General features: G+C 38.7%; 2 protein-coding genes and 1 pseudogene across 4 annotated transcripts; all 3 read left to right on the top strand.

Moving 5' to 3' along the window:
• The first annotated feature begins 4,910 nt into the window (after nucleotides 1–4,910).
• Nucleotides 4,911–8,137, top strand: LOC124292814 (annotated as a pseudogene).
• A 17-nt stretch (nucleotides 8,138–8,154) lies between these two features.
• Nucleotides 8,155–17,254, top strand: LOC107225926. The gene is made up of 15 exons (XM_015666562.2): nucleotides 8,155–8,172; nucleotides 9,762–9,802; nucleotides 9,948–10,198; nucleotides 10,276–10,645; nucleotides 10,719–11,053; nucleotides 11,125–11,358; nucleotides 11,444–11,695; nucleotides 12,284–12,442; nucleotides 13,653–13,747; nucleotides 14,742–14,985; nucleotides 15,060–15,429; nucleotides 15,521–15,855; nucleotides 15,948–16,181; nucleotides 16,267–16,518; nucleotides 16,593–17,254. Exons 3-15 carry the CDS (start codon nucleotides 10,012–10,014, stop codon nucleotides 16,754–16,756), a joined length of 3,231 nt encoding a protein of 1,076 aa, XP_015522048.2. The 5' UTR covers nucleotides 8,155–8,172; nucleotides 9,762–9,802; nucleotides 9,948–10,011; the 3' UTR covers nucleotides 16,757–17,254.
• A 1,095-nt stretch (nucleotides 17,255–18,349) lies between these two features.
• On the top strand, nucleotides 18,350–21,469 carry LOC107225928 (probable cytochrome P450 6a14). 3 transcript variants are annotated; one of them, XM_046730892.1, is made up of 7 exons: nucleotides 18,350–18,498; nucleotides 19,289–19,486; nucleotides 19,561–19,930; nucleotides 20,031–20,365; nucleotides 20,437–20,670; nucleotides 20,756–21,007; nucleotides 21,082–21,469. In XM_046730892.1, the coding sequence occupies exons 2-7, from the start codon at nucleotides 19,300–19,302 to the stop codon at nucleotides 21,243–21,245; spliced, it is 1,542 nt and encodes a 513-aa protein (XP_046586848.1). In that variant the 5' UTR covers nucleotides 18,350–18,498; nucleotides 19,289–19,299; the 3' UTR covers nucleotides 21,246–21,469. The 3 variants fall into 3 exon arrangements, with proteins under 3 accessions (XP_046586848.1, XP_015522050.2, XP_046586847.1); XM_015666564.2 differs by having other exon boundaries at nucleotides 18,351–18,498; nucleotides 19,230–19,486; XM_046730891.1 differs by lacking the exon at nucleotides 18,350–18,498 and adding an exon at nucleotides 18,644–18,680.
• The last annotated feature ends 3,584 nt before the right edge of the window (nucleotides 21,470–25,053 follow it).

Here is a 25,053-nt window from a genome sequence, read left to right as displayed (position 1 = left end):
ACTTTTATCCGAACGAAAGTTTTACCCCCTCTATATAGTTTATTTTCTGAATGCCTCCATAAAAGCTCACAATCAGCTTCAGCTCTCCTGCGACGATAACGCGCTTTGACGTCAGCACGGCTGCGTTATCTCAAACTAGGGATGCAGCATGCGGTTCGCATCGCAAGCTCAGATCGACCGCAAGCTTTCAAAGTTAGGGGAAAATTGGAGCGAAACGAGGGCGTCGAGAGAAAAAAAAAAACGACGATCTTGGGGAAATTTGTTTTCTTCTTTTCTGTTCTGGTGTGTTTTTATCGGAACCTTATTATCACATTTTGAAAATTTGCCAAATGATAACCGCCAAACTTTTCTTTTTTTCTCTCTTACTTTCATAGCCACAATCTAATTTGATCGGAATATGTTCGATGATTTGTTTCATAGAATGTTGGGAAATCGTTCGGAAATTTGCAGCACGAACGATAATCGGTAAAAAAAATTTGAGGATTTGTTTTGCCAATGTTGGAAATTGGTAAAAAAACCTTTTTGAATTGTAACGAAACATTTCTCACCTCGCTGCCTGTTTTATCGAGTATTTAGATTTTTTTCTCCATGACATATGACTTGCGCTTGTCTTCAGCTGATAATCCAGACGGAATTGTTCATTTGAAATTGTAATTTATCGATACCACTGTGTTTTTTTTTTTTTCCAATCATTGGGGAGTATGGTCATTCGTAGTCTAAATCCATAATTTCGATCAGATTTTTCTGTAGCTTCGTCTGCCATCTTGAATGTCTGAGGAAGTTTATTTTTGCTAAATAACTCGTCCATTTTCAACCACATATGAAAAATGGCAATAACTAAACTTGTAGAAAATTTAATTCCCTACAACTTTAATCACAACAATTTTTTGTCTACAAAAGATATTTACTGACTTAAATCATAAATTCAAAATGGCGGCTGTGGCTACCGCAGAATTTGATGAATATTCCGGATTCCCATTCCATTCTATACTACCAATAACCCGCTTCAACGATTAAAAAAAAAAAAAAAAAAACCGTTGTATCGATAAACTGTAATTTCAGATGTTTGTTTTTTCTGCATACTTATCGACTGGGCTACGATACGTGTCCAACCCGAGTATCCGGTGCTTCGTACACTTGGGGACAATGAATTTAAGATGGCTAATTTTTTATACTAGACAGTTATGTTGGCAACACAGAGAAACCTACAGCGTCATAGTCAATAAGCATAACATAACCCATGACCGTCGAATCTAACCTTAGAATACCGCGGGTATTATGGCTTGTTGACTCATGCGACGGTCATGGGTTATGTTATGCTTATTGACTATGACGCTGTAGGTTTCTCTGTGTTGCCAACATAACGGTCCAGTGTAAAAAATGAGCCGTCTCAGATTCATTGTCCGCAAGTGTATAGCCGCTGTTTTCGACCCCGTTTAACGTTTGTATCTATTTCGCGAATGCAGCCACAGAATACGAAATGAATGTTGAAGCCGGGGCCGAGGCGGTGTATTTATCAAGATCATTCCGTGATTTGTCGGCAGTGATCGGCAGAGGGATATTAAGTTCGACCCGCTGCCGTTGTGGCGCTGTTAACAAATTTACTGCGGCCGGCGGGCGTGCGTAACGCGTTACTTTGAGCACCAGCTGGAAATACGCGCGTTTTATGAAAGGGCGCTGTTAACACAGGGCCATTTATTCTAGCACTCTTGTTTCGTGCGACGAGGCCCTGCGGATGACAATGCCTTGCCCTCGGGCGAACTGCTCTATTAGTATGTACGTTGCAGGCACTCGACTTCTTTCTCGTTAGATCGGAGCCTCGAAAAGGTTCCTCAGACTCTGAAAAGGTTCTGCAGAACTCGCGGAGTGCTGAACTTATCTCATTAAGGTGGCTCGTCAGCGTAGGACTGTATTTTTTGGCAGCCCAGAGATTCCTGTACAAAACACGCCGCTCGGGTTGACATTTTAGTGATGAAAAAAAATTATACAGAATTATATAGATTGTTTTCGAACTGCTTTCAAAAGAGTTTGGAATCATTCGGACTTTATCTGAGGGATTTTAAAAAATTCTACAGATTTTATGGAAAGAACTGGTTTTTTTCGAACATCATTTTCTATCGAAAATCTGAGAAATTCAGTTTTTTTTTTAATTTCATGCATATTATTTATGAGTAATTCGAGTCGCGGGCTGAAAATCGAACGCATTTTTGGGAACAAGTACCAGACTCTTTGCAGACTTCTCTTTCTATCGGGAATCTAAAAAAAACTTTGAGTTTTTCTCGTTCTGGTTGTCTCTCATCGAGTCGAGTTGACGGTTAGCATCGAACCGATTTCTAAAGAAGACTTGTATTTCTTTCAAAACTTCATTTTGTGTCACAAGTCAGAAATAACTCGAGTTGTAACGTTTCTGTCTATTTCCTGAAAGTAGAATGTTAGCAAAAAGCTGGGATAGATTTTTGATAGATTGTAAAACAACTTTCAAATCGAATTAGGATTATGAAAACTGTTCCGAGAAATTTTCAAGATACGCCAGAATCTTTCGTAAATCTACTGAAAATCTTTCTCTGCTTGAAAATGAAAAGAATACAAATTAAAGAATACAAATTGTTGGAAATTTTCGGAAATTTTCATTGAAAAACTGAGAAACTGTGAGAAATCAGTTTCTCAATAAATTTGAACGAAATTTTAAAGGTTTCTGTAAATAATTTTCGACGTGGTAACAATTAACATCAAATTATGAAATAAGGTTTGTAGGTGACACGAATTAATTTTACGAATAACCGACTGAATAGGATTTATTTTATTTTTTCGTATGATACGATCCTAAACCTTCTATATCATAGAAAAAATCGAAAACTGTCTTTCGTTCTTGCATATCTTGTTAATAAAGTCGATAACCCAATGAATTCTCGCAGCATTTTTTACGTTTATTAACTGTAAAACGGTACGCCTGTTTATTCAGCAAATTTCGTTTTCTAGAAATGTATTTCTTATTTTGTCAACAAAGGTTATTTAAGCTCGATTCCCCTGCACTAAAAATTCCATCACTCTGATTAACTTGTCGAGCTAACAAGAATTTTTACAAAAAAATGACTTTCAAATTTTTATGTACTAAGAGATGAATCTTTTAAAAAAATCTTCCAAGTTCGAAAACTTCTTGAATATAAACAAGATAGTTTATTTGGTTATCGGACAGACTGACCTAATTTCCCCGTGTGTGGATCTATACCTGTGTCGCATGGATCCAAAAAAATTACGTAATGTTCGTTTATGGGTCTGAAATAGTAAAAAATCATTGTGACAAACGGAAAATGTTATACTTATCGTACGCATAATAGAAGTTAGAAACTGCATGACGCATCACTAAGAGCAGCGAATGACTCGTAAAACCGAATGCATGTAAGGGTGTTATCGTATGTTTACAAGATCGGATAAGAACTGCGTGATTGTAAAAGGAAGGGATACGCCTATTACAAATGGCAGCAGCGACCGAAATTCTGCAGTTTACTCGCAGCGTGAAGTTGGAGAAAGGTTTCAAAAAATATTGTCGTAAAGGTTCCTCAAAGTTAATTTCAATATCAGTAACAATTCTCACTACAAAGCTTGCCACGCGTAATAAATGAACAGCTTCGCAGTTATATCCGGGATTTGTGTCAACAATATCTGCAACCATTTCGCACTCTACGAAAAGTCGTGGAATAATTCAATTTTCCTAACAGTTAATTGAAATATATGCGCGTCGCTAATTGAGTGAGTAAAAAGTTTTCGGGTCGATTCTGGATTTTTTTGAAAACTTTTTCCCTGAACGTTGAATTTGGTTACTGGCACAAGTTTGACGTGTTGTTTGATACCGAATGATGGTTTTTTTTTTTTTATTTTTCTTTCGAAATCAAAAGTGAAAAAGTTCGCAGTGCCGCATTGCAAATAGATTTTGAGAAATGAAAAACTCAATTCGTGATTATTTTCGTCGATCCAATGTTCGCTGAAGTAAATTTTCCGCGTATTAAATACGTTGGAACTGATTCGTATAATTTATATTATTATAGACAATTCTCTGAAGCAGATTAATTCCCCGATTCTGACAGTCGCATTACTTTCGTCCAGCGATTCCGCCGCTTGGAAATATATAACTGGCATATCTGAACAAAGGGTTCACGGTACATAAATTACACTGAAATCTTAACCTCGTTGCCCGCTTTATTCGATCACGAGTTTCAGTCTTGTAATTTATGATATTATCTTGAAATTCTAAACCATAAAACGGTAAACAGCCTCTCGGAATAGAAAATAATGAATTTTTGTGACCCGTCCGGACCGTCAGTTTTTCATAATCTTTAAAAACTTTGTAATATTTATCTAAAAATCAGTTTCTAATATAATTCAAGAACGGCGGAGTTACTCCATTTCTTTGTTCTTCGGGTTAAAAAATGTGTCGAATTAAAAAGATTATAAATAAACAGAGATTGTAGAAGTCGAATTCGAAAGCTGTTCGATTGTCTGGTGATATTTTTTTTTACATTACCTTAATCCTGGAACCTTAATTCTTGAATGCAGAAAGTCTGGAACCCTCGTCACCGTGAGTTCAGAAACAGGATACATGGCGATTCACTCGAATTACTTACTGGTTGAATTTAACGGAATAATAATAGCGATCATCTGTGCTGTTTACATTTACCTGAAATACGCGATCTTCAATTACTGGAGTCGAAAGAAGATTGATTACGTCTAACCAATTATTCCAATTAGCAACTTGTGGCCCTTACCGACAGTCAAGACTTCGATTGGTAATGTTTTTCGTCGCGATGAAGATTGTGATGCTCGAATCAGTCACCATTACCTTTAAGCGATACCGTCTCGTCACGTTGCAGCTGGATTTTTCGCCGATCTATAACATCAAGCACAAGAAGAGTCCGATCCTTGGTGTCTACATGTTCCACAAGCCCGGACTTGTGATCAACGATCCCGATGTGATGCGGTTTATACTCATAAAGCAGTTCGCGAATTTCCACGATCGTGGAACTTATTGCGATGAGAAAATCGATCCGTTGTCTGCTCATCTTTTCGCTGTGCCTGGCGCCAAGTGAAATTACTTGAGGACCAAGTTTTCTCCGACGTTCACTTCGAGCAAGATGAAGCACATGTTCTTCACCGTACAGGAATGCTCTGTAAAAATGGTAGAATTCGTCAGTCCTCGGGCTAAGAACCGTGAATTTGTCGAGGTGGAGGATCACGTGGCAAGGTTGGAAGAATTCTCACTCGCCTTGTTCATTTTACAACCATGAAAATGATCTTGCAATCGCCACTCGTACTTCCAGTGAGCCCTGTTTTTCCTGTTTCAGATTCTCCACCAACGTCATCGCTTCAGTTGCTTTTGGGATTCAGTGCAACAGCATCGAGAACCCGGATACAGAGTTTAGGGAATATGGTCGAAGGTTTTTACGGCCTAAACCAATACGAAACGTGCTGTTGATGTTGGCTCCCTTCTGGCTAAACGGACTCGGATTTTCCGGTACAGATGCCGATGTGACAAAATTCTTCATCAGTGCCTTCACCGAAACAGTGAAATACAGAACAGCCAACAACGTTGCTCGGAAAGACTTCCTAGACTTGATCATTCAGTTGATGAATAAGGGTTACATAGAAAATGACGATAAGAAATTATCTCAACTATCAGGTGACGCAATAGTATTCATCGGTATTTCATGGTTTTACTTGTGTTAAAAATTTGCAGTATTTCATTGAATTAATACTTACTGACTATTGCAGAGTTTGATAGTCAGAAAATCACTGCACTTGAAGGAGCCGCGCAGGCTTTCGTATTCTGGTTAGCTGGCTTCGAGACGTCATCTTCAACCGTCACTAACTGCCTGTACGAGTTGGCGCTACATCAGGATATCCAGGACAAAGTGGCTGAAGAAGCGAACCGAGTACTTGGAGAATTCGGGGGAATGTCTTACAACGGAGTAAAGGAGATGCGCTATCTTTACAAAGTCGTATCAGGTTGGTTTCCAGAAGTCACGATATCCCCGTGTCTTCTCGACCCTGTCACCGGCCGCTGACTTCAGTTTTCCATCACTGTCCACAGAAACTTTGAGGAAGTATCCAGCTGTCCCGATTCTGAACCGAGAATGCACAGCGGAGATCGATCTGCCCGAAACTGGACTCCACGTTGAGAAAGGCACTGCGATAATCATTCCCGTTTACGGACTCCACAACGATCCCGAAATATATCCAGACCCGGAAAAATTCGACCCTGAACGTTTCACCTAGGAAAACATCGCCAGCAGACATTCCTACGTTTATCTGCCATTCGGCGAAGGGCCGAGGAATTGCATAGGTACAATTATTTATACCATCGCAAGGAATTGTCAGGAAATCTTGGCTTTTTGAAATTTCACTGCAGCGTGAAAATTCGCAGGAAAGTGTAACCGAATCAAGTATAGTCAGTTAATGTTGCGTTATTTATGTAACCCATATGTGTCGTAGTGAGAATCATTCTATGAAATTCTATGCAAAAGTGTAGAATTTGAGCCGGTTCATAGTTTTTTTATTAATATAGATTTTGTAAAAATTCGTAGTTTTTAGTAGATAATCGTACTTTTGCACAGAAATTTCCGTAAATTTTCATAGAATTATTTACTCCAGGGTTCTTGATTTAGTAGGATAACAAATGTTAGTTTTTTTATTCGATCCACCTATTGAGATAAGGTGAGTCCGAAATAATACGAAAGGTTCTCTAGATTCATCCAGATCATACTCACGATCAGAAAATGAGAAGATCAGTTTTTCGACCTAGACCAGAATTTTGCTAGAAACTTGACTTTTCTGAAATAAGTTTTCCTTCTGAAAGAAATACGACATGTAGCAATCGTTCCAAAATGGTATTTCAAACTTTCGCATACATATTCGTAATATTATCGATCTAAATTGAATTAAAAAATTGTCGATCATCACAATATTTCGTAAAAATATTCCTACTCTTTTTATCAGAATCAATGGAGTGTACAATAAGTCGTACTTTTCAAAATTTCGAATTCCAAGCTTACGATTAGATTCTCGTAGATAGTCACAGTTTTGGTCTGTTTAATCGAAAGAAACTATTCCGTTCAACTAAGAAGGTAGTTTTTCATAAATTTTCCGTCTTATTTTCTCGAAACCTGTGCAAAACTGTTTCCCATTATTTCAATTGCAGATCTTCTACAAACACTATTACGTTTTACGAATCTTGTATATTTTCGTGAATTTACGTTGAACATTGTTAATTTAAACAGATACTTGAGAAGCTTCGTAATTTTCTATGAAAAAACTGCATAAAACTACGATTCTTGATGAATTGCGAGATGAAAGAGAAATATCCAATTATGTTCCTTGTGAAAAAATGCATGATATTTTATAGTTGATGGACTAATCTGTTATATTATTCACATGTGTTCCAATCTCGTAATTGCCTAGAATTGAAAATGAGGAAAATAGAAATAACCGGCCTAAAATTTCCTACAGCAATGTTATTTGCGCCAATGATATGGAACGCGAATAGAAAAATATACGGGTTTTGAAATTAGAAAGGTTTAACGACTCTTCTTCGTAATAACGAAGACTCGCAATTCGAGTTTAACGAAGAATCGTAATTCAATGCTTATCTCTAATTCACATTAGTTTTCCGTCCCCCTGACTAAATTAGATTTCAAAGAACAATCAATTTACGGTTGAATACGTTTTAAAGTATCAAAAAACAGACTTGTCCTGACGTGAACTTTAATATTTGATTGTTTGTTCGGGTCGCAAATAAGACAACCTTGTAATTATGATAGATAGGATATATCAGGCGTATAACGGTCTGCTTAGCAAAATATCTGAAATCGACCAGACGAGGCCAGGCTGCAGTGAAATTCCGATCAATACAGTTACATTAATTAAATCTGAAATTATTTTTCAATTTAAGCCGAGGAAGAAAAAAAAAAAAAAAAAAGAAAAAAAAATCTTAACGACAGACCGTGAAGTTAAAAGCTGATTGTTTCGTTGCAAGAAGCTCGGTAACGAACTGGAAAAATTGCGTCCGTAGTGTGTGTTATCAAATACTAATAACCCTCGAATGATTTAAGGTGCGGTGAGAAGACAGTGATAAATAGTGGCTGCAGCGTCAGTTCTCCAGTTCATTTCGTTGAATTTCGGGTGAGTACAGTCCCGATTTGTTATAGATTTTGAGAATTATTTCAAACGCGTCGGATCAAAATCGACTGTACGAAGTTCACCGTTCGTCAAAAGTTATCGGAATATCATATCAATTTATCGAGTTTACCGAGTGACTTGAAATTATTGACGTTACGATTGGATTAGAAATAAAATTAACGAAAGAAGAAAGTCAGGTTCAGAAATAGATCATTTTTCAAAGAATTTATCAAAGGTTATAATTTATATTTATTTTGAATTAATCATAATTGTATTCTGATGTTGTTAAAGAAATTCAGATTTATCTTGATAACTAAGCGTAGCTATTAAATTTGTGAAGAATTACACAATTAGGTGGTAAATTTTAATAACAATGAGAATAATCGAGAATTTTCGGTGAAAGTTATCATGTTTCGACAGCTGCGAAACAAACATTCAGTCAAATAAAAGCTGATGGCAAGTATGCCAGTGTTATCGGTTTGTTACGGATACTCGAGTGAAAAAATATATATTGCGAAAAATATATCAGCAGATACGAGTGATTGTATTTCAATTCACACACTTTTGGCGTAAAATTAACATCCAAAGTTTCCTAATCTCACAGAAGCTTGCGAATATGTTGCCTTTGCCTCGATAAAAGTCATCTAATTTTATTCGAATTTTAGTTTTTGTACTATTGGAGTTACGCGGGGTCGAAAATTGGGAAAAAGACAAAAGTTTGAGGTTCCATTACAAATTGGATGAGGAACGAGCTGATATTTTCTTCACAATTTTGCGTTGTGCAGATTATGGTGAAAAATCCATTCGAATGTTTTCAACAATGAACAAACAAACAAACGATTACGAGGCAAGTGAAATTGATATACATTGTCTGAAGGTTATTTGTATCCGAAAATGCTGATGATAAAATTTGAAAAACATTAATGAAATTTTCTTCTGTCAAAAAAAATATATTTATGAACGTTTGTGAAATTTGAAAAGCTGACCGTTTCGAGAAGGTGCGATTTGACGTGGAATGACTCATGTATTTATTTTGTGGAAATAATAATATAATCCTTACATATAGAATATCAGATAAATCAGGAATACTTGTTATGTATATGCATGCCTCATACATGATCGAATGAATGCGGCATATATTCGCAACGACTTCCTGGCACTATTGTCTCGAAGGTAAAAAGATGATGATGAAACGCGAAAAAAATATGTCCGCTCATATATTTTTCGCATATTTATTTTTTCACGCGGAGAGACTTACAATATATCAATATTGATTGGAATATTTATTGTGATTTTTCAATGCCATTGATACGATTGATTTTAATAAAATGGCAGGTCATTTAAATTTGGAAAATTATAACTTCGGCTTGAATATAATAGAACCAAAACGTGTGAAATGCATTGAAACATCCTCTGAAGCATCTGAAAATGAGTTCATGTGAGTTTTTGGCATCGCTGCTTTGAAATTTTGAGTGAAAATTCCGGAGTTCAAAATAGCAGATCGGATATTGCTGATTACCAGGATAAAAGGAATTCGAAAAAAAGCGTTATTGGAGGTTCTTGGATCACTCGTCACGAATTTGACGTTGCAGGGCCTCAAAACAGCTTTGCGGATGTTTTTTACATGAATCAGGTGCGAAAGTTTCGATATTGTCCAGATTTCCAAGTGTATTAACTTTACTAGAAATTTAATTTTGAGGGTGACAACTATAAGGGAAAATTGGCAAATTTTTAGCCTGCTCTTCTAAAGTTCGAACTCAGTGACATTAATCTTGCAGTTCTCGACAAAACCGACAAGCAGTGGAACCCTCGTTTTGGTTTGTGCCAACAGATTCTGGAAACATGGCGTCTTACGCAACCTACTTTTTGGTAGAATTCATTGGGGCAATCTTTACCCTGATCTGTGCTGCTTACATATATCTGAAATACGTGACCTACAAGTACTGGAGTTGGAAGAACATCGATTTCGTCAAACCTGTTGTCCCCTTTGGCAACTTATGGCCGGTGCTTTCGGTTAGCACTTCAATTGGTAAGGCAAACTCTGGCTGGATCTTGATTCGTGATTCATTTTGCCGGAATAACTCCGAAGTGTTGCTTGTATTTCAGGTGAACTGTTTCGAGACATATATTCAAAGTTTAAGAAAAGTCAGGTCGTTGGGGTTTACATGTTTCACAAGCCGGCACTCGTGGTCAATGATCCTGATGTCATGCGCTTTGTACTGACAAAACAGTTCATGAATTTCCACGACCGGGGCGTGTATTGCAATGAAACAGTAGATCCGTTGTCTGGTCATCTATTCACCATTCCCGGTGCAAAGTGGAAGTACCTGAGGACCAAGTTCTCTCCGACGTTTACTTCGAGCAAGATGAAGCAGATGTTCTTCACGGTTCAGGAATGCTCTGAAAAAATGGTCGAATACGTTGGTCCTCAAGCTGCGAATCGTGAAGTGATCGACGTGAAGGACCTCGTAGCAAGGTCGGCTGATTTTCCGTTTACTCTGTTTCTTTTATTCTTACGAACGGTTCTGACGATCGTTCCTGATTTCCAGATTCTTTACTGACGCAATCGCATCAATTGCCTTTGGGATTCAGTGCAACAGCATCGAGAATCCGGATGCAGAGTTCCGGAGCTACGGTCGAAAGGTTTTGAAGCCGAGACCATTGATGAACGTGATTATGATTTTAGCTCCCTCTTGGCTGAAACTGCTCAGAATTGTCAGTATTGACACCGACGTGGAAAAATTCTTCGTCAGTACGTTTATCAAGACAGTAGAATACAGAGCAGCCAACAACGTGGTTCGAAAAGACTTTCTAGACTTAATAATTCAGCTGATGACCAAGGGTTACATAGAAAGTGACGATAAAAAATGGACCCAACCGTCAGGTGACGCGGTCAATTACTTGTGGTAGCGAATTTTAAAATCTCGGTAAACTAACATTTACCAACTCTTGCAGAGTTTGATTGTCAGAAGATCACACTGCTCGAAGGAGCCGCGCAGGCTTTCGCATTCTGGTTAGCTGGCTTCGAGACGTCATCTTCAACCGTCACCAATTGCCTGTACGAGTTAGCACTGCATCAGGACATCCAGGAAAAAGTGGCCGATGAGGCGAACCGAGTGCTGGCTAAATTCGGGGGAATGTCTTACAATGGAATCAAGGAGATGCATTATCTCCAGAAAGTCGTGTCAGGTTGGTTTGACAAAACATCGATTTCTCTGTATCTTCATTACTGCCTCGTTGAACACTTGCATCAGTTTTTCACAATTTTCCAAAGAAACCTTGCGGAAATATCCAGCTGCCACGATTCTGAATAGAGAATGCACAGCGGAGATCGATCTGCCCGAAACTGGACTCCACGTTGAGAAGGGCACTGCGATAATCATCCCCGTTTACGGAATCCACCACGATCCTCAAATATATCCAAACCCAGAAAAGTTCGACCCTGAACGTTTCACCGAGGAGAACATCGCCAGCAGACATCCCTACACTTATCTGCCATTCGGCGAAGGTCCGAGGAACTGCATAGGTATAATTATTCTCTCTAGATCAGGATATTATAATAAAATGTTAGGTTCTAGCGTGAAAATTTTCGGGAATATGTAAAATGTGTCAGCACGTTATGTATAGTAAATTACTGTTGTATTTTTTATCTCACCCGTGTACAGAGCGAGTAACTAATGGTCGAATGGTCTAACGCGCATGCGCTAAAATTCCAGAGCAAAAGCAGTTGTTTTGCCAGGTTGACCAATCGTCATAAGTTCAGGTCACCGCGATGCACGTAACCTTCAAAATTTCGATAACTATCCACGGCAGTTGTGCTTAACGTCGGTCATTAACCGATAAATAATTTTTCCGAATAAAAACATTTGCAATCTGCCCATTCGATTTTCAAACACAGATCTAAAGGTCTAAAACACATCTGCGACCGATAGTTATGAAAATTTTTGAGGTTATATACATCGCGACGACCTGTCATTGGATTCATGACGGTTGGTCAACCTGACAAAACAAGTGCTTTTGCTCTTGAATTTTAGCGCATGCGTGTTAGATCATTCCGTCAGCTACTCACACTGTATATCCGGATCAACTTCCCTGGTTTTTGTTCTTATCACAGGCATGGGGTTCGGGTTAGTTCAGACGAAGGTCGCACTGGCCAGCCTACTTTCAAAATATCGTTTCACGTCGGATTTGGATCCCGAAGTACCGATGGCAGCTGATAAAGACAATGTCGGGGTAGCGTGGACAGATGGAATGCCCCTTCGAATCCAACACCGTTAATCGATAGTCGTCGGAACACCTGCAGTTATTAACGTATTAGCAAAATTCTTTAACAATAATTATATTCCGATCGTTAGCATTTGCTATTATGCAAAGCAAAATGAAACGATGAATAAATATTGAAAGAAATGAAAATTTATATGTCCCGCTCAATAAGTTTGTATGCAATTATTTATGGTCTTTAAAAAGTGGTTCGTATTCCCCGATGTGAGATGACAAAGAAGTATATATGTATGTTATTTATAAACCAATGTACCTTATTTCATGGTTAATACGCTAATCAATTATACGTCCTTCAAGAAAAAACCTCAAGACAAAGTACACTGATAGAAAAAATTGATTGAATCAACTAAATGTGTGGTCACGGGTGGCGAAGTAAATATTTATTCCGTTCAATTCAAGATCTGTTGGTCTAACAAAATTTAGTTGAAATCAACTAATCGTAAACATATTTGATACGACTTTACGCACGTCATGCTGGCTGAGCACTCTCGCCAGACACACGTATGGATGTAAACGACACGCAATGTATACATAAAATCATCGTGACTGGTCGGAATTCTCAGTGCATATGTTATATCGCTCACACGTCTTCCGTCATCGTAATTGACTCGCATGCATTTGCCAGAATTAAAAGTTACGGAAAGAGAAAATAAAAATGATTTTTCATTCGTCTTTACCATCGTAGGTGTGAATAAAATGGTTGAAGATTTTTGATCGCTGTTTCTGTCTTGTTAGCTTATCATTTAGGGGATCTGGCCGATTTATCTTGGAGCTAAGCTCGATCCAATGCTGTGTTTTGGATCGGAAATAAGATGATCTTATAATCATGATAGATAGGACATATCAGGCATATATTTTGGTCAACAAAATGTCAGAAATAAACAAGACGAGTAGATCGAAGGTTACGGTGAAATTTTTATGAACATTGTTATTGATGAATTCTATAATTTTCGTTAAATCTTAGTACTGGAAAAAAAAATTCCTATGACTGACTGATAGGCTTCACAGAAGTGACGCAAAAGTCTCGTTCTCATGATAAATATGTAGATGTTTAGAGACTCCTTTGATCATTCAATTTCAATATTAAATAATAATAGTTATATATTACGTTCCATGTCCGGTGTGCCTTATCAAGTAATTAGTGAAGAGATAAGACAAATAGTCTCGAGCGCAGTCAGATTCGATAAGGCGGCGTTCAATAGTAACAGCAGCCAGAATTCTCCAGTTCATTTTCGCTTCATTTCGGGTGAGTACAGTTCCGATTAGTTACAAAGTGTTTAGGAATATTGCAAAAAGCGTGAGTTTAGTTATCTTTGATTGCATAAAGTTTACCGTTCGTCAAAAGTTGTCGGAACGTTATTTCTAGCGGTCAGATGTTTTCCACAAACTAATGGTTTGAAAATAACAATAGTTAAAAAAAAAACAAAAAAAAAAAAACGAAACAACTTCTGAACTTTCTCGGAATTTTGGTTGCGGTTTTTGCACCGAAATTGTTCAATGCATTTGGGTCTGGCTATAAAAAATAAATCAGTGACCAAATTTGTAGAAAAATGACAAAATCATGAAGAATAATGAGTAATGAGGATAATCAAGTGCTTATTGTTTTCATGAAAGTTATTATGTTACCACAGTTGCGATGGAAAAATCGTGTCAAATAAAAGTGAACGGCAAGCATATCAGCGTTATCGCTTCATTACGGACACTGAACATTAGCTTATATAATTGCTTTAACTTGATTAGATGTTTATTCGATCTTTTTACTTGTTGCAAGAACTGATTAAATTAATTGCGGTGTTTGCCGTAAATATTTATTGCCATTAACCTCAGATTGACTTTAATAAAGTGGTGAGTCATTGAAGTTTGAAATTTCAAAATTTCAGATTGACTATGGCGGAATTGGATTGTGTAGAATGGCTAGAAATTTTTGAAAATCAGACTATACGAGCTTTCTGAATGGCTATTTTTGAATCTGTAGTCGAAACTCTAGATTCAATATTGCAAATTAAATAGGGCTGACTATCAGCATAAAATGAAAGTCCAAAAAAGAAGACCAAAATGTGGATCTGGCGGTTTTTTCGATCACTTACCACGATTCCGACGTAAAGACTCCGAAATATAGAATATCAAATTCAGTGCGGTGATAAACTCGTAGTACACAAGAAACGAGTCCAAAGGATTGTTTTTTGCATGTATTCGTCGTAAGAGTTTCGAAATAGTCCAGTTGATCATTTACTAGAAGTTTCATTTTGCGGATGACGACTAACTTCTTGATCTTATCTTTTCAATTCTAGATAACGTCGACAAGCAGTGATACCTTGTTTTGTTTTGTGCCAGCTGATGAAGGAAACATGGCGTGTTTCTCAAACTACTTTGTGGTAGAATTTATAGGGGCAGTATTTGCCCTCATTTGTGCTGCTTACATATATCTGAAATATGTGGCCTACAAGTACTGGAGTTGGAAGAACATCGATTTTGCCAAACCCGTTGTTCCCTTGGGAAACTTATGGCCGGTGGTTTCAGTCAGCACTTCAATTGGTAAGGCAAACTTGGGCCGGATCTTGAACCGTGATGCATTCAACAGGTACATCAGAGTGTTTCTTGTATTCCAGGTGAACTGTTTCGAGACATATACTTGGAGTTTAGGAAAAGTCGGGTCGTTGGAGTTTACATGTTTCACAAGCCTGCACTCGTGGTCAATGATCCTGATGTCATACGTTTCATCCTGACAAAACAGTTCGCAAATTTCCACGACCGTGGCGTGTATTGCAATGAGAAGGTAGATCCGCTATCTGGTCATCTTTTCTCGATCCCCGGTGCCAAGTGGAAGTTCCTGAGGACCAAGTTCTCTCCAACTTTCACTTCCAGCAAGATGAAGCAGATGTTTTTCACGGTTCAGGAATGCTCCGAAAAAATGGTGGAATTCGTCAGTCCTCTAGCTAAGAACCGTGAACTGATCGAGGTGAAGGACCTCGTGGCAAGGTGGGCCGATTTTTTATTTGCTTTACATTCATGAAAAGCATATTGCAATTGCGACTGGTACTGATGGTCATCCCTGATTTCACGGTTCCAGATTCTCCACTGATGTAATCGCGTCAGTGGCTTTTGGAGTCCAGTGCAACAGCATCGAAAATCCGAATGCAGAGTTTCGAAGCTATGGGCGAAAGGTTTTCAGGCCAAAACCATGGATAAACATTGTCGGACTTCTGGCTCCATCCTTGCTTAACGTGCTCAGCATTAGCAGTGTCGATGCCGATGTGGAAAAGTTCTTCCTCAGTGCCTTTATGGAGACAGTGGAGTACAGAACAGCTAACAAAGTTGCTCGGAAAGACTTCCTAGACTTGATCATTCAGTTGATGAATAAGGGTTACATAGAAAATGACGATAAGAAATTATCTCAACTATCAGGTGACGCAATAGTATTCATCGGTATTTCATGGTTTTACTTGTGTTAAAAATTTGCAGTATTTCATTGAATTAATACTTACTGACTATTGCAGAGTTTGATAGTCAGAAAATCACTGCACTTGAAGGAGCCGCGCAGGCTTTCGTATTCTGGTTAGCTGGCTTCGAGACGTCATCTTCAACCGTCACTAACTGCCTGTACGAGTTGGCGCTACATCAGGATATCCAGGACAAAGTGGCTGAAGAAGCGAACCGAGTACTTGGAGAATTCGGGGGAATGTCTTACAACGGAGTAAAGGAGATGCGCTATCTTTACAAAGTCGTATCAGGTTGGTTTCCAGAAGTCACGATATCCCCGTGTCTTCTCGACCCTGTCACCGGCCGCTGACTTCAGTTTTCCATCACTGTCCACAGAAACTTTGAGGAAGTATCCGGCTGTCCCGATTCTGAACCGAGAATGCACAGCGGAGATCGATCTGCCCGAAACTGGACTCCACGTTGAGAAAGGCACTGCGATAATCGTTCCCGTTTACGGACTCCACAACGATCCCGAAATATATCCAGACCCGGAAAAATTCGACCCTGAACGTTTCACCGAGGAAAAAATCGCCAGCAGACATCCGTACGCTTATCTGCCATTCGGCGAAGGGCCGAGGAACTGCATCGGTAGGTTCAAATCGTGTCAAACAGTCACGAGCCCAGCTAAAACTGATGTTATTTTCTTGTTTTTATCACTGCAGGCATGAGGTTTGGATTAGTGCAAACGCAGGTTGCCCTCGCTAGTTTGCTTTCGAAATACCGTTTTATGCCAGGACCAGACTTCAAAGTTCCGATGGTATTGGACAGAGGCAATGTGGGAGTTTCACCGGCAGGTGGAATGACACTACGCATCGAACTGCGATGATGTTATCTCACAGTCTACTCTTGCCGATGATAAAACAAAATTTAAAGATAATTGATCAAGGGCTGAATATAGTCAATGTTATCGCTAGGAGTTACTAATTATTATTAACTTTATATAACAAGAGCATGTTTCACGCGGTTTTTCATGCGTTTTTTCCGTACACAAGGTACCTGTTTTTATGACAGTAGAGTGAGTTTGACTTGACCTGATAGTTTTTGCAGAAGAAATCACTTTTAACCCTTAGCATGCGCGGAGTACAGAAAAGATCATTTTTAATCCTTTCAAGCAGATATTTTTTAAGTTATTATTTTGTCCTGAATTTTGTAACGCTGGGGTTTTTGGGGTCGTTGATCACGAATCTGAAGTCAGAATTTGTTGACCTGCGTCGTGTTTTTTGGATAAATCTTAGATCTTCAAAAAAAGATCGAATTTGTCATCTAAATACTGCTTTTTTGAGTCATGTATGAGAATGTCGATGGAATAAATAACTCCAGCTAATTTCGAAAAACTACTCTTACTCCTAGGGTCGTTGACATGAAATATTCCCAAGACCACTCAAATGTTAAAGCTAATAAAACCACTGTACACCAGTGTTATCGTTCAGTGAAAAAGGTAAGGACTTCCAGTAAAGGTGAGAGATTAGACAAAGATGTTATCCAAAAAGAGCATACTCTTGGTAGATATGAGTATATGCGTAAGTGCAAATTGAATGCGTTTAGAGACAATTTTAGAAATAATAAATTTTATTCTATAACGGAAATTTGTCAACAATTAAATAGACTCGTTATAACTATACTGTAATGTAATGGTTCATCAGACCGAGCCGAAAAATACCAGAGTTGAACCAATTCGAACGTTCTAGTGACAAAAACTTTACCCGAATTCCTGATATCTTAACGTATGTTGATAGTAGGGGTTTTGTTCCACTCGTGTTTACGGTCATTTGTGGAAATAACATTACCGCCGAGTTTGTTAACGGTCTTGCCTGTTTCTCCAACTTTCGATTTAGGTTGTCTGACCGATTTATCCTTAAGGGGGTGCCTGAATCGATTTTGGCGTTGTCGTATATACCTCCATATATCGAAGTACGCGTGTTCCAAATGCGAGAAAGGGCTTAATAGCCACATTCTATGCACAATTCTGAACCAAAACACTTCGACACATTGTTCTACGTATCTGGTATTGCGAGTTTGTCGGATCCAAGCCATTTCTTTATTTCTGCGTCAAATGAAAATGCATTGGAGCTTTTTTGTTCGGAATTTTGTACAGAATGGGGATATTAAGCCCTTTTTGCGTTTGAGATATCATGGACTTCGATAGTTGGAGATGTACACGTCAACGTCGAAATCGAACGTGACACCCATTTAAGCGATTATATGTCTCTATGCCTTCGTTTCATCTATGGCGTATAAAAGTCTCGGTATCATAATGTCAAAGATAAACAAGACGAACGAAGCGAAGATTGTGAAATATCGAGTGACGATGTAGTTATAAATTAATTCTCCAATCAATGTTAAACCTAAACGAAAAAAATCCCCAATGAATACATCGTGAAGTTGCAAACTGACAGACGGGTTGTAACGAAGCCCAGCAGTGACTTGCAAAATCGCGTGCGTGGTTTGTGTTATCAAATGTTCACTCAAGAGATAGAACGGAATGAACTCAAGTCGCTGAGAAACGATAAGACGGCAATAAGTAGCGGCAACAGCAACAATTCCCCGGTTTGTTTCGTCAAATTTCGGGTGAGTACAGTCGCATTTTGTAATAGATTTTTATGAATATTAAAAATCTGGAGGGTAGGTTTGATTTCATAAAATGCACCGTTCATTACAAGTTATGGGAATATCATTCCGACTAGTCATCGAGTGAATCAAAATTTTCACCACAAATATTGGATTGCAAATGAAAGTAACGAAGAAAGAAAGTAAGATTCAGAGATATAAATTTTGAAAGAATTTAATCAAGATTAGAATCCATATTCTGGAATCCTTGAAAGAATTCAAATTGAGCTTAAAGAATAAGGTCAGCCATTGAATTTATTCGAAGTATCGTAATAATTATCAAATAAATTTTTGTAATATTGTGAATAATCGTATACTTACCGTATTTTGTAAAAGTTGATATCATGTTGCCACAGTCGTGGAACCGACATCTAATCAAATAAAAGCTAACGGTAAGCATATCAGCTTTGTCGCTTTATTACGAATACTTAACATTACGTGCCTTCGTCCAATCAGATGTTTGTTTGACTTTTTTTATTATAGATGCGGAAAGAATTGATAATATTCGTTAAAGTAATCAGAGTAATTTATTTCGCCATTAACCTTGGATTGACTTTCATAAAGTGGCACGTCAGTTAAATTTCAAAATGCATATATAAAAGTGCCATCTTAGGCTCACAACCGTGTGAAACAATTGGCTAGTTTGTAGCGTGCATTTCTAAAGTCCGAAGTCATTGATTTTATTATTGCAGTTTCGCAATCAGATAAGGCCGACAAGCAGTGGAATCCTCGTTTTATTTTGTGCCAGCAGATGCTGGAAAAATGGCGTCTCACTCAAACTACTTTCTGGTGGAATTCATTGGGGCAGTTTTTACCCTGATCTGTGCTGCTTACATATATCTGAAATATGTGACCTACAAGTACTGGAGTTGGAGGAACATCGATTTTGTCAAACCAGTTGTCCCCTTTGGCAACTTATGGCCGGTGCTTTCGGTTCGCGCTTCAATTGGTAAGGCAAACCGGAGCCGGATGTTGATTCGTGATTAATTTTACAGGAACTTAGAAGTGTTTCTTGCGTTTCAGGTGATCGGTTTCGAGATATATACTTGGAGTTTAAGAAAAGCCCGGTCGTTGGGGTTTACATGTTTCACAAGCCCGCACTCGTGGTCAATGATCCTGATGTCATACGTTTCGTACTGACAAAACAGTTCGCGCATTTCCACGATCGTGGAATCTATTGCAATGAGAAGGTCGATCCGTTGTCTGGTCATCTATTCTCGATCCCCGGTGCCAAGTGGAAGTTCCTGAGGACCAAGTTCTCTCCGACGTTCACATCGAGCAAGATGAAGCAGATGTTCTTCACGGTTCAGGAATGCTCCGAAAAGATGGTGGAATTCGTCAGTCCTCTAGCTAAGAACCGTGAACTGATCGAGGTGAAGGACCTCGTGGCAAGGTTGGACGATTTTGCATTTACTCCGTTCCTTTTGCAATCATGGAAAGGATCTTGGAACGAACACTGGTACTGATGATCGTCCCTGATCTCGCGGTTACAGATTCTCCACCGACGTTATCGCATCGGTTGCTTTTGGGATTCAGTGCAACAGCATCGAGAATCCGAATGCAGAGTTCCGGAGCTATGGTCGGAAGGTCTTAAGGCCAAGACCAATAATGAATGCGATTTCGTTGTTAGCTCCATCCTGGCTGGAACTTCTCCGAATTCCCGCTACTGACGCCGATGTGGAAAAATTCTTCGTCAGTGCTTTTACCGAAACAGTAGAATACAGAACAGTTAACAGCGTGGTTCGGAAGGACTTCTTAGACTTGATTATGCAGCTGATGGACAAGGGTTATGTAGAAAATGACGATAAAAAATCATTTGAACTATCAGGTGACGCCATTATTTACATGTGGTAACAATTTTCAGAATCTCGGTGAACTAACATTTACTAACTCTTGCAGAGTTGGATAGTCAAAAAATCACCTTGCTCGAAGGAGCCGCGCAGGCTTTCGTATTCTGGTTAGCTGGCTTCGAGACGTCATCTTCAACCGTCACTAACTGCCTGTACGAGTTGGCGCTACATCAGGATATCCAGGACAAAGTGGCTGAAGAAGCGAACCGAGTACTTGGAGAATTCGGGGGAATGTCTTACAACGGAGTAAAGGAGATGCGCTATCTTTACAAAGTCGTATCAGGTTGGTTTCCAGAAGTGACGATATCCCCGCGTCTTCTCGACCCTGTCACCGGCCACTGACTTCAGTTTTCCATCACTGTCCACAGAAACTTTGAGGAAGTATCCAGCCGTCCCGATTCTGAACCGAGAATGCACAGCGGAGATCGATCTGCCCGAAACTGGACTCCACGTTGAGAAAGGCACTGCGATAATCGTTCCCGTTTACGGACTCCACAACGATCCCGAAATATATCCAGACCCGGAAAAATTCGACCCTGAACGTTTCACCGAGGAAAACATCGCCAGCAGACATCCCTACGCTTATCTGCCATTCGGCGAAGGGCCGAGGAACTGCATCGGTAGGTTTAAATCGTGTCAAACAGTCACGAGCCCAGCTAAAACTGATGTTTTTTTCTTGTTTTTATCATTGCAGGCATGAGGTTTGGATTAGTACAAACGCAGGTTGCCCTCGCTAGTTTGCTTTCGAAATATCGTTTCACGCCAGGACCAGACGTCAAAGTTCCGATGGTAATCGACAAAGCCAATTTCGGAATCATGCCAGCAGGTGGAATAACACTTCGTATCGAACAGCGATAGAATCACCTTACAGTGCAGCACTGTTTGTAAAATAAAAAAAACCTACTTACTGGCAATTGTCAATGTTTCTGCCATAATAATCATTCAATGACAGTTATCGAAGTCCCAGTAATACGTTGAGTAAATATCAAGATAATGATCTGCAGGTATTTCCAGTGAATTTTGTTGTCTATCTTTGTAAAAATGTCACAATTAATCTACTTTTTTTGTTATATTATAGTTAATTTGACGTATCGAATTATATGCAACTCGGCCCCAATATTTTGCTCTATTTTCTTACTTTAGCTTTTTCAAGAATCAACGCTCATTCCAATTGAACAACAACTTCAATTCTACCATCGAAGAATATCCGAGTATCCATAAATTTGCAGTCGCTAAACGGTGAATAAATTAATCATCAAATCGTGTGGAAAAATGTTTACGAGTCTGGATTTCATTATACATGGAAGTTTTGGCGCATTTTTTATAACGATGACCGCAATGTCCTTCTTTTCTGCAGTCAACTAGATTGCTCAAAGCCTATCTCACATTGTGTCGAATCATTGTGAGAATGCGAGGAAAACTAGTTGTAAGTGTATTGTAACTGCGTAGCGTGTTTATCTTCACGATAATTCACCGCTCGTGAAGAATATAACTTTCGACCAGCTTTTCTCTTTCATTTTTCCGCTCAGTGTGATTTCTTTTAAAAGAAACACAAAAGTGCCCAACATTAATCGAACGGCACGAGTCCAAGAAGATACGTCAGTGAAACTCTAAACTTTTTCGGTTACTTTAAAATTTGAACTCACAATAAGGCTCTAAAAAATAAGTCGTGTTCAACCGGTTCCAATCAGTTACATTGCGTATGAGGCGTTCTCTACTAACCCAGCCACTTTTTTTTGCATACTCTTGGATCTGTTCCATAATGGTTACATAGTAGTACTACTTTAAGGTACTCTGTATGAATATTTTCAGATTTTTTAATTACTCGTATCAGAAATGTTTTTTTTTTTTTTTAATCTTTAACACAACCAAGTATGTTTTCCCATGAGTCATTAAACGCAATGCATGTTATATTTTTGATGGCATCGTCGATTTTAGAATTTCACTGACGTGTCCCCTTAAAAGGTACTTGATCCATTCAATCAACGTGTGCACGTAACGTGTACGAATATCGTTAATTGCTGTACTATTTTCGTTTATTATCGGATTTTCAATTCCTGACTAACGAAACGCAAATTAAAATATACTCACATCACTATTCAATCAAAAGCACAAAAATAACGATAAAAATTGGTTTCGGTAAAGTCAGTGATGACCTCAAGTGCCATCAGATTCTGGCCAATTTAGAATCTTTTCGCAGATCGAACCCCTATCGAAATTCAAATTTTTATGTCGTTACGCTCATGAAGATTGGCTGTAACAATTTGGCTCAGTTCAGACTTCCGGGGAAATTTTGGTCAGCCATTAGTTTTTTTTTTTTTTCCCGACAGTAAAAACACGCCGCGGTTCAACCTTGCGCGAAATTGTTCGTCATACCTCGCTCCTCCATGTTTTTGTTGCATTGCCTCAGAGCATCGATTGTTCGCAGCTGGCTGTTTCCCGTGCGTTCCCATGAGCCGGACTTATTACACCTCGCAATTTGCATCAATAGTATAACGAGCCAAGAATAGTACGACTAAAAATGATCGGGTTTTGGAAAATTTAATTTACCTGGCGTGAAATAGGAGACGTCGAAAATTAAAGAAGAGAAAATAAATATTAACGGTCCGCAGGGTGACCGGCATATTTTAACATTAGCTTCCTACCTCCCTTAATTACACCGACTTAATTAACGTCTCATCAGGAACGGGGATCGTGGCGAAATGTAAAAATTACCTCATCGCCCGGAAATATGTTTTAACGTCTCTCCGCGGCTCAACGTTGGATCCGATCAGGAAACGGATAGGATTTTGCGTCCATCTCCTTTTGTAGGGTTGACTTTTATATTTTTCTCAGAAAATTCAGTTTAATATGACGGAATTTTTTTTACTACAAATATGTTAGAAAAAAATACTAAAACTTTTTCGTTGGACGAATCTTTTCTTCGTTACTTGTTATTACTCAAGATCGGTTTAGCTTGAAAAAAGATCGTCCATTTACGAAATTTGTAAATTAGTCATAGAATTCTCAGTTTTCGAAGAATTCGTGCAACAGAATCGTGTGTAATCACTCAATTACGAAAAATCTCGAAATTTTTTACCATCAAATCTCACCGTTTACGGATAAAACGTTGAACAATTCTGTCACTGAATTTCGACTTCAAATTTTCACACTTTTCTGTCATCGAAAAAAGTGTTATTATTGTGAACAAGTTTGCTATTCTTGAATATCAAATTAATCTTTCGATTGTTTTGTAGCAAAAAGTGAAAAAAAAAATGATCGTATTGATTGAAACGGTATTTTGTAATTTTCCGGAAACGAAGAAATCATGTGGATCACTGTATCGAAAAGCCGGGAACATCATCGTGAGGAATTCAAATTTTCAGAGAGTGATACAGGATCACGTGTTGTCTGATTTTTCTTTCATTATGTATACAAAAATTTGGCATAAATGATGCAAATTTTGACAATCAAGGAATTCACAAAATCCGTGACTTGACTTTTCAATACCACTGAATTCGAATCTGAGACCAAAAACTGAAACTTGAAAACCCGACATTCAATATTAATGTTAAAAAATACAAAGTGAACTTCAAGCATGTATCGATTAAAACAAAAAGTTATCACGAGCCAAGGGTAGAGTTCGGTGATTATGAACTAAACAAAAAAGCCGATATTAATGGCCGCCGTAATTACGTGCCGAGCTTCGCGTCTGCCGCACTACAACGGCGAGAATGGAAAGTAAATGGGAAACAGGTTAGACGCGATGTATTCGAAGGCTGAAGTAGCCGCCGGTCAACCCTCCTGTGGATATAACACAATTTAGAATTACTGTGTTTCTCTGAAAACGACCGGTTGGAATCAGCCGATGTTAATAACTCCAATTAACAAGGCTGCGAATGCGATTAAGGCGATCCCTTGTATCTGGACCTGCCCAGGTGGCGTTAGTTACGAGTTTTTTGCCGATGGAGGTCCCCCAGGGATGCCACAAATTAATGTAACTCCAGGGGTGTCCGGGAAAATACGTAACTTCGTTCCGATTGGCTGCGCCATTTTCTACCAAATCCCGTATAAGTGAAGCCTGGCGTTTTCAATTTCAAAGGCGTTATGTTTCCAATTTCAAATGAACCGCGCTACGATTCTGATTTGTCAGAAAATGGCGGACGGATAGGAGTGGGGGGTCGGTAACGAGACACGCCTAGAGTGACACAACCACAAATCAGCAATTAATGTCCGTTCCACTCCGATTAAGGAAAGAATACGTCGTGACTGAGAAAAATGTCGTTCATTGTCTCGGGTGTAAGGAACCGCCTTTTTGTTTCGTTCTGCGCGACATTTCACGCCGAGGGTTCGGGTCAAGAGAGGATGAATTGATTTTCATCGCTTCTTGTTTCCTACCCACGGTTTATAGGTACCTTGGTGAAAATGTTTCTTTGAAAAGGTATGAAAAATTATCCGGAAAATTTCGTTGAAAATTTTTGATCACGCAGGCTGTTTGGCTGAATCGATTTGTTTTATCAATTTTATTACCGAGGTAGTTCCGCATTGAGTATAATTCGTGAAATTATTATATTCGTAGGTTACACGAAGAACTCTTTACAATTTCTGATATTAAAAATACTGGAATTATTAACAGGAGCTTAGACATCGATACATCATTAAAAATAACCAATTCCACAAGACTTGT

Source organism: Neodiprion lecontei, chromosome 2, assembly GCF_021901455.1.
Source record: "Neodiprion lecontei isolate iyNeoLeco1 chromosome 2, iyNeoLeco1.1, whole genome shotgun sequence".
Lineage (NCBI taxonomy): Eukaryota > Metazoa > Arthropoda > Insecta > Hymenoptera > Diprionidae > Neodiprion > Neodiprion lecontei.
The sequence above is the reverse complement of the archived record's forward strand: the minus strand, read 5'-3'. Positions and strand labels throughout refer to the sequence as shown.

Excerpts from the sequence above, each read along its gene's own strand:
- LOC107225926 (XM_015666562.2), top strand. The coding sequence starts at position 10,012 with ATGGCGTCTTACGCAACCTACTTTTTGGTAGAATTCATTGGGGCAATC. Across the intron at positions 11,054-11,124 it reads AAAATGGACCCAACCGTCAG|AGTTTGATTGTCAGAAGATC; the intron begins GTGACGCGGTCA and ends CAACTCTTGCAG. Across the intron at positions 13,748-14,741 it reads TTAGGAATATTGCAAAAAGC|ATAACGTCGACAAGCAGTGA; the intron begins GTGAGTTTAGTT and ends TTTCAATTCTAG.
- LOC107225928 (XM_046730891.1), top strand. The coding sequence starts at position 18,659 with ATGAAAGTAACGAAGAAAGAAA. Across the intron at positions 19,487-19,560 it reads TTCGGTTCGCGCTTCAATTG|GTGATCGGTTTCGAGATATA; the intron begins GTAAGGCAAACC and ends CTTGCGTTTCAG. Across the intron at positions 20,671-20,755 it reads TCTTTACAAAGTCGTATCAG|AAACTTTGAGGAAGTATCCA; the intron begins GTTGGTTTCCAG and ends CACTGTCCACAG.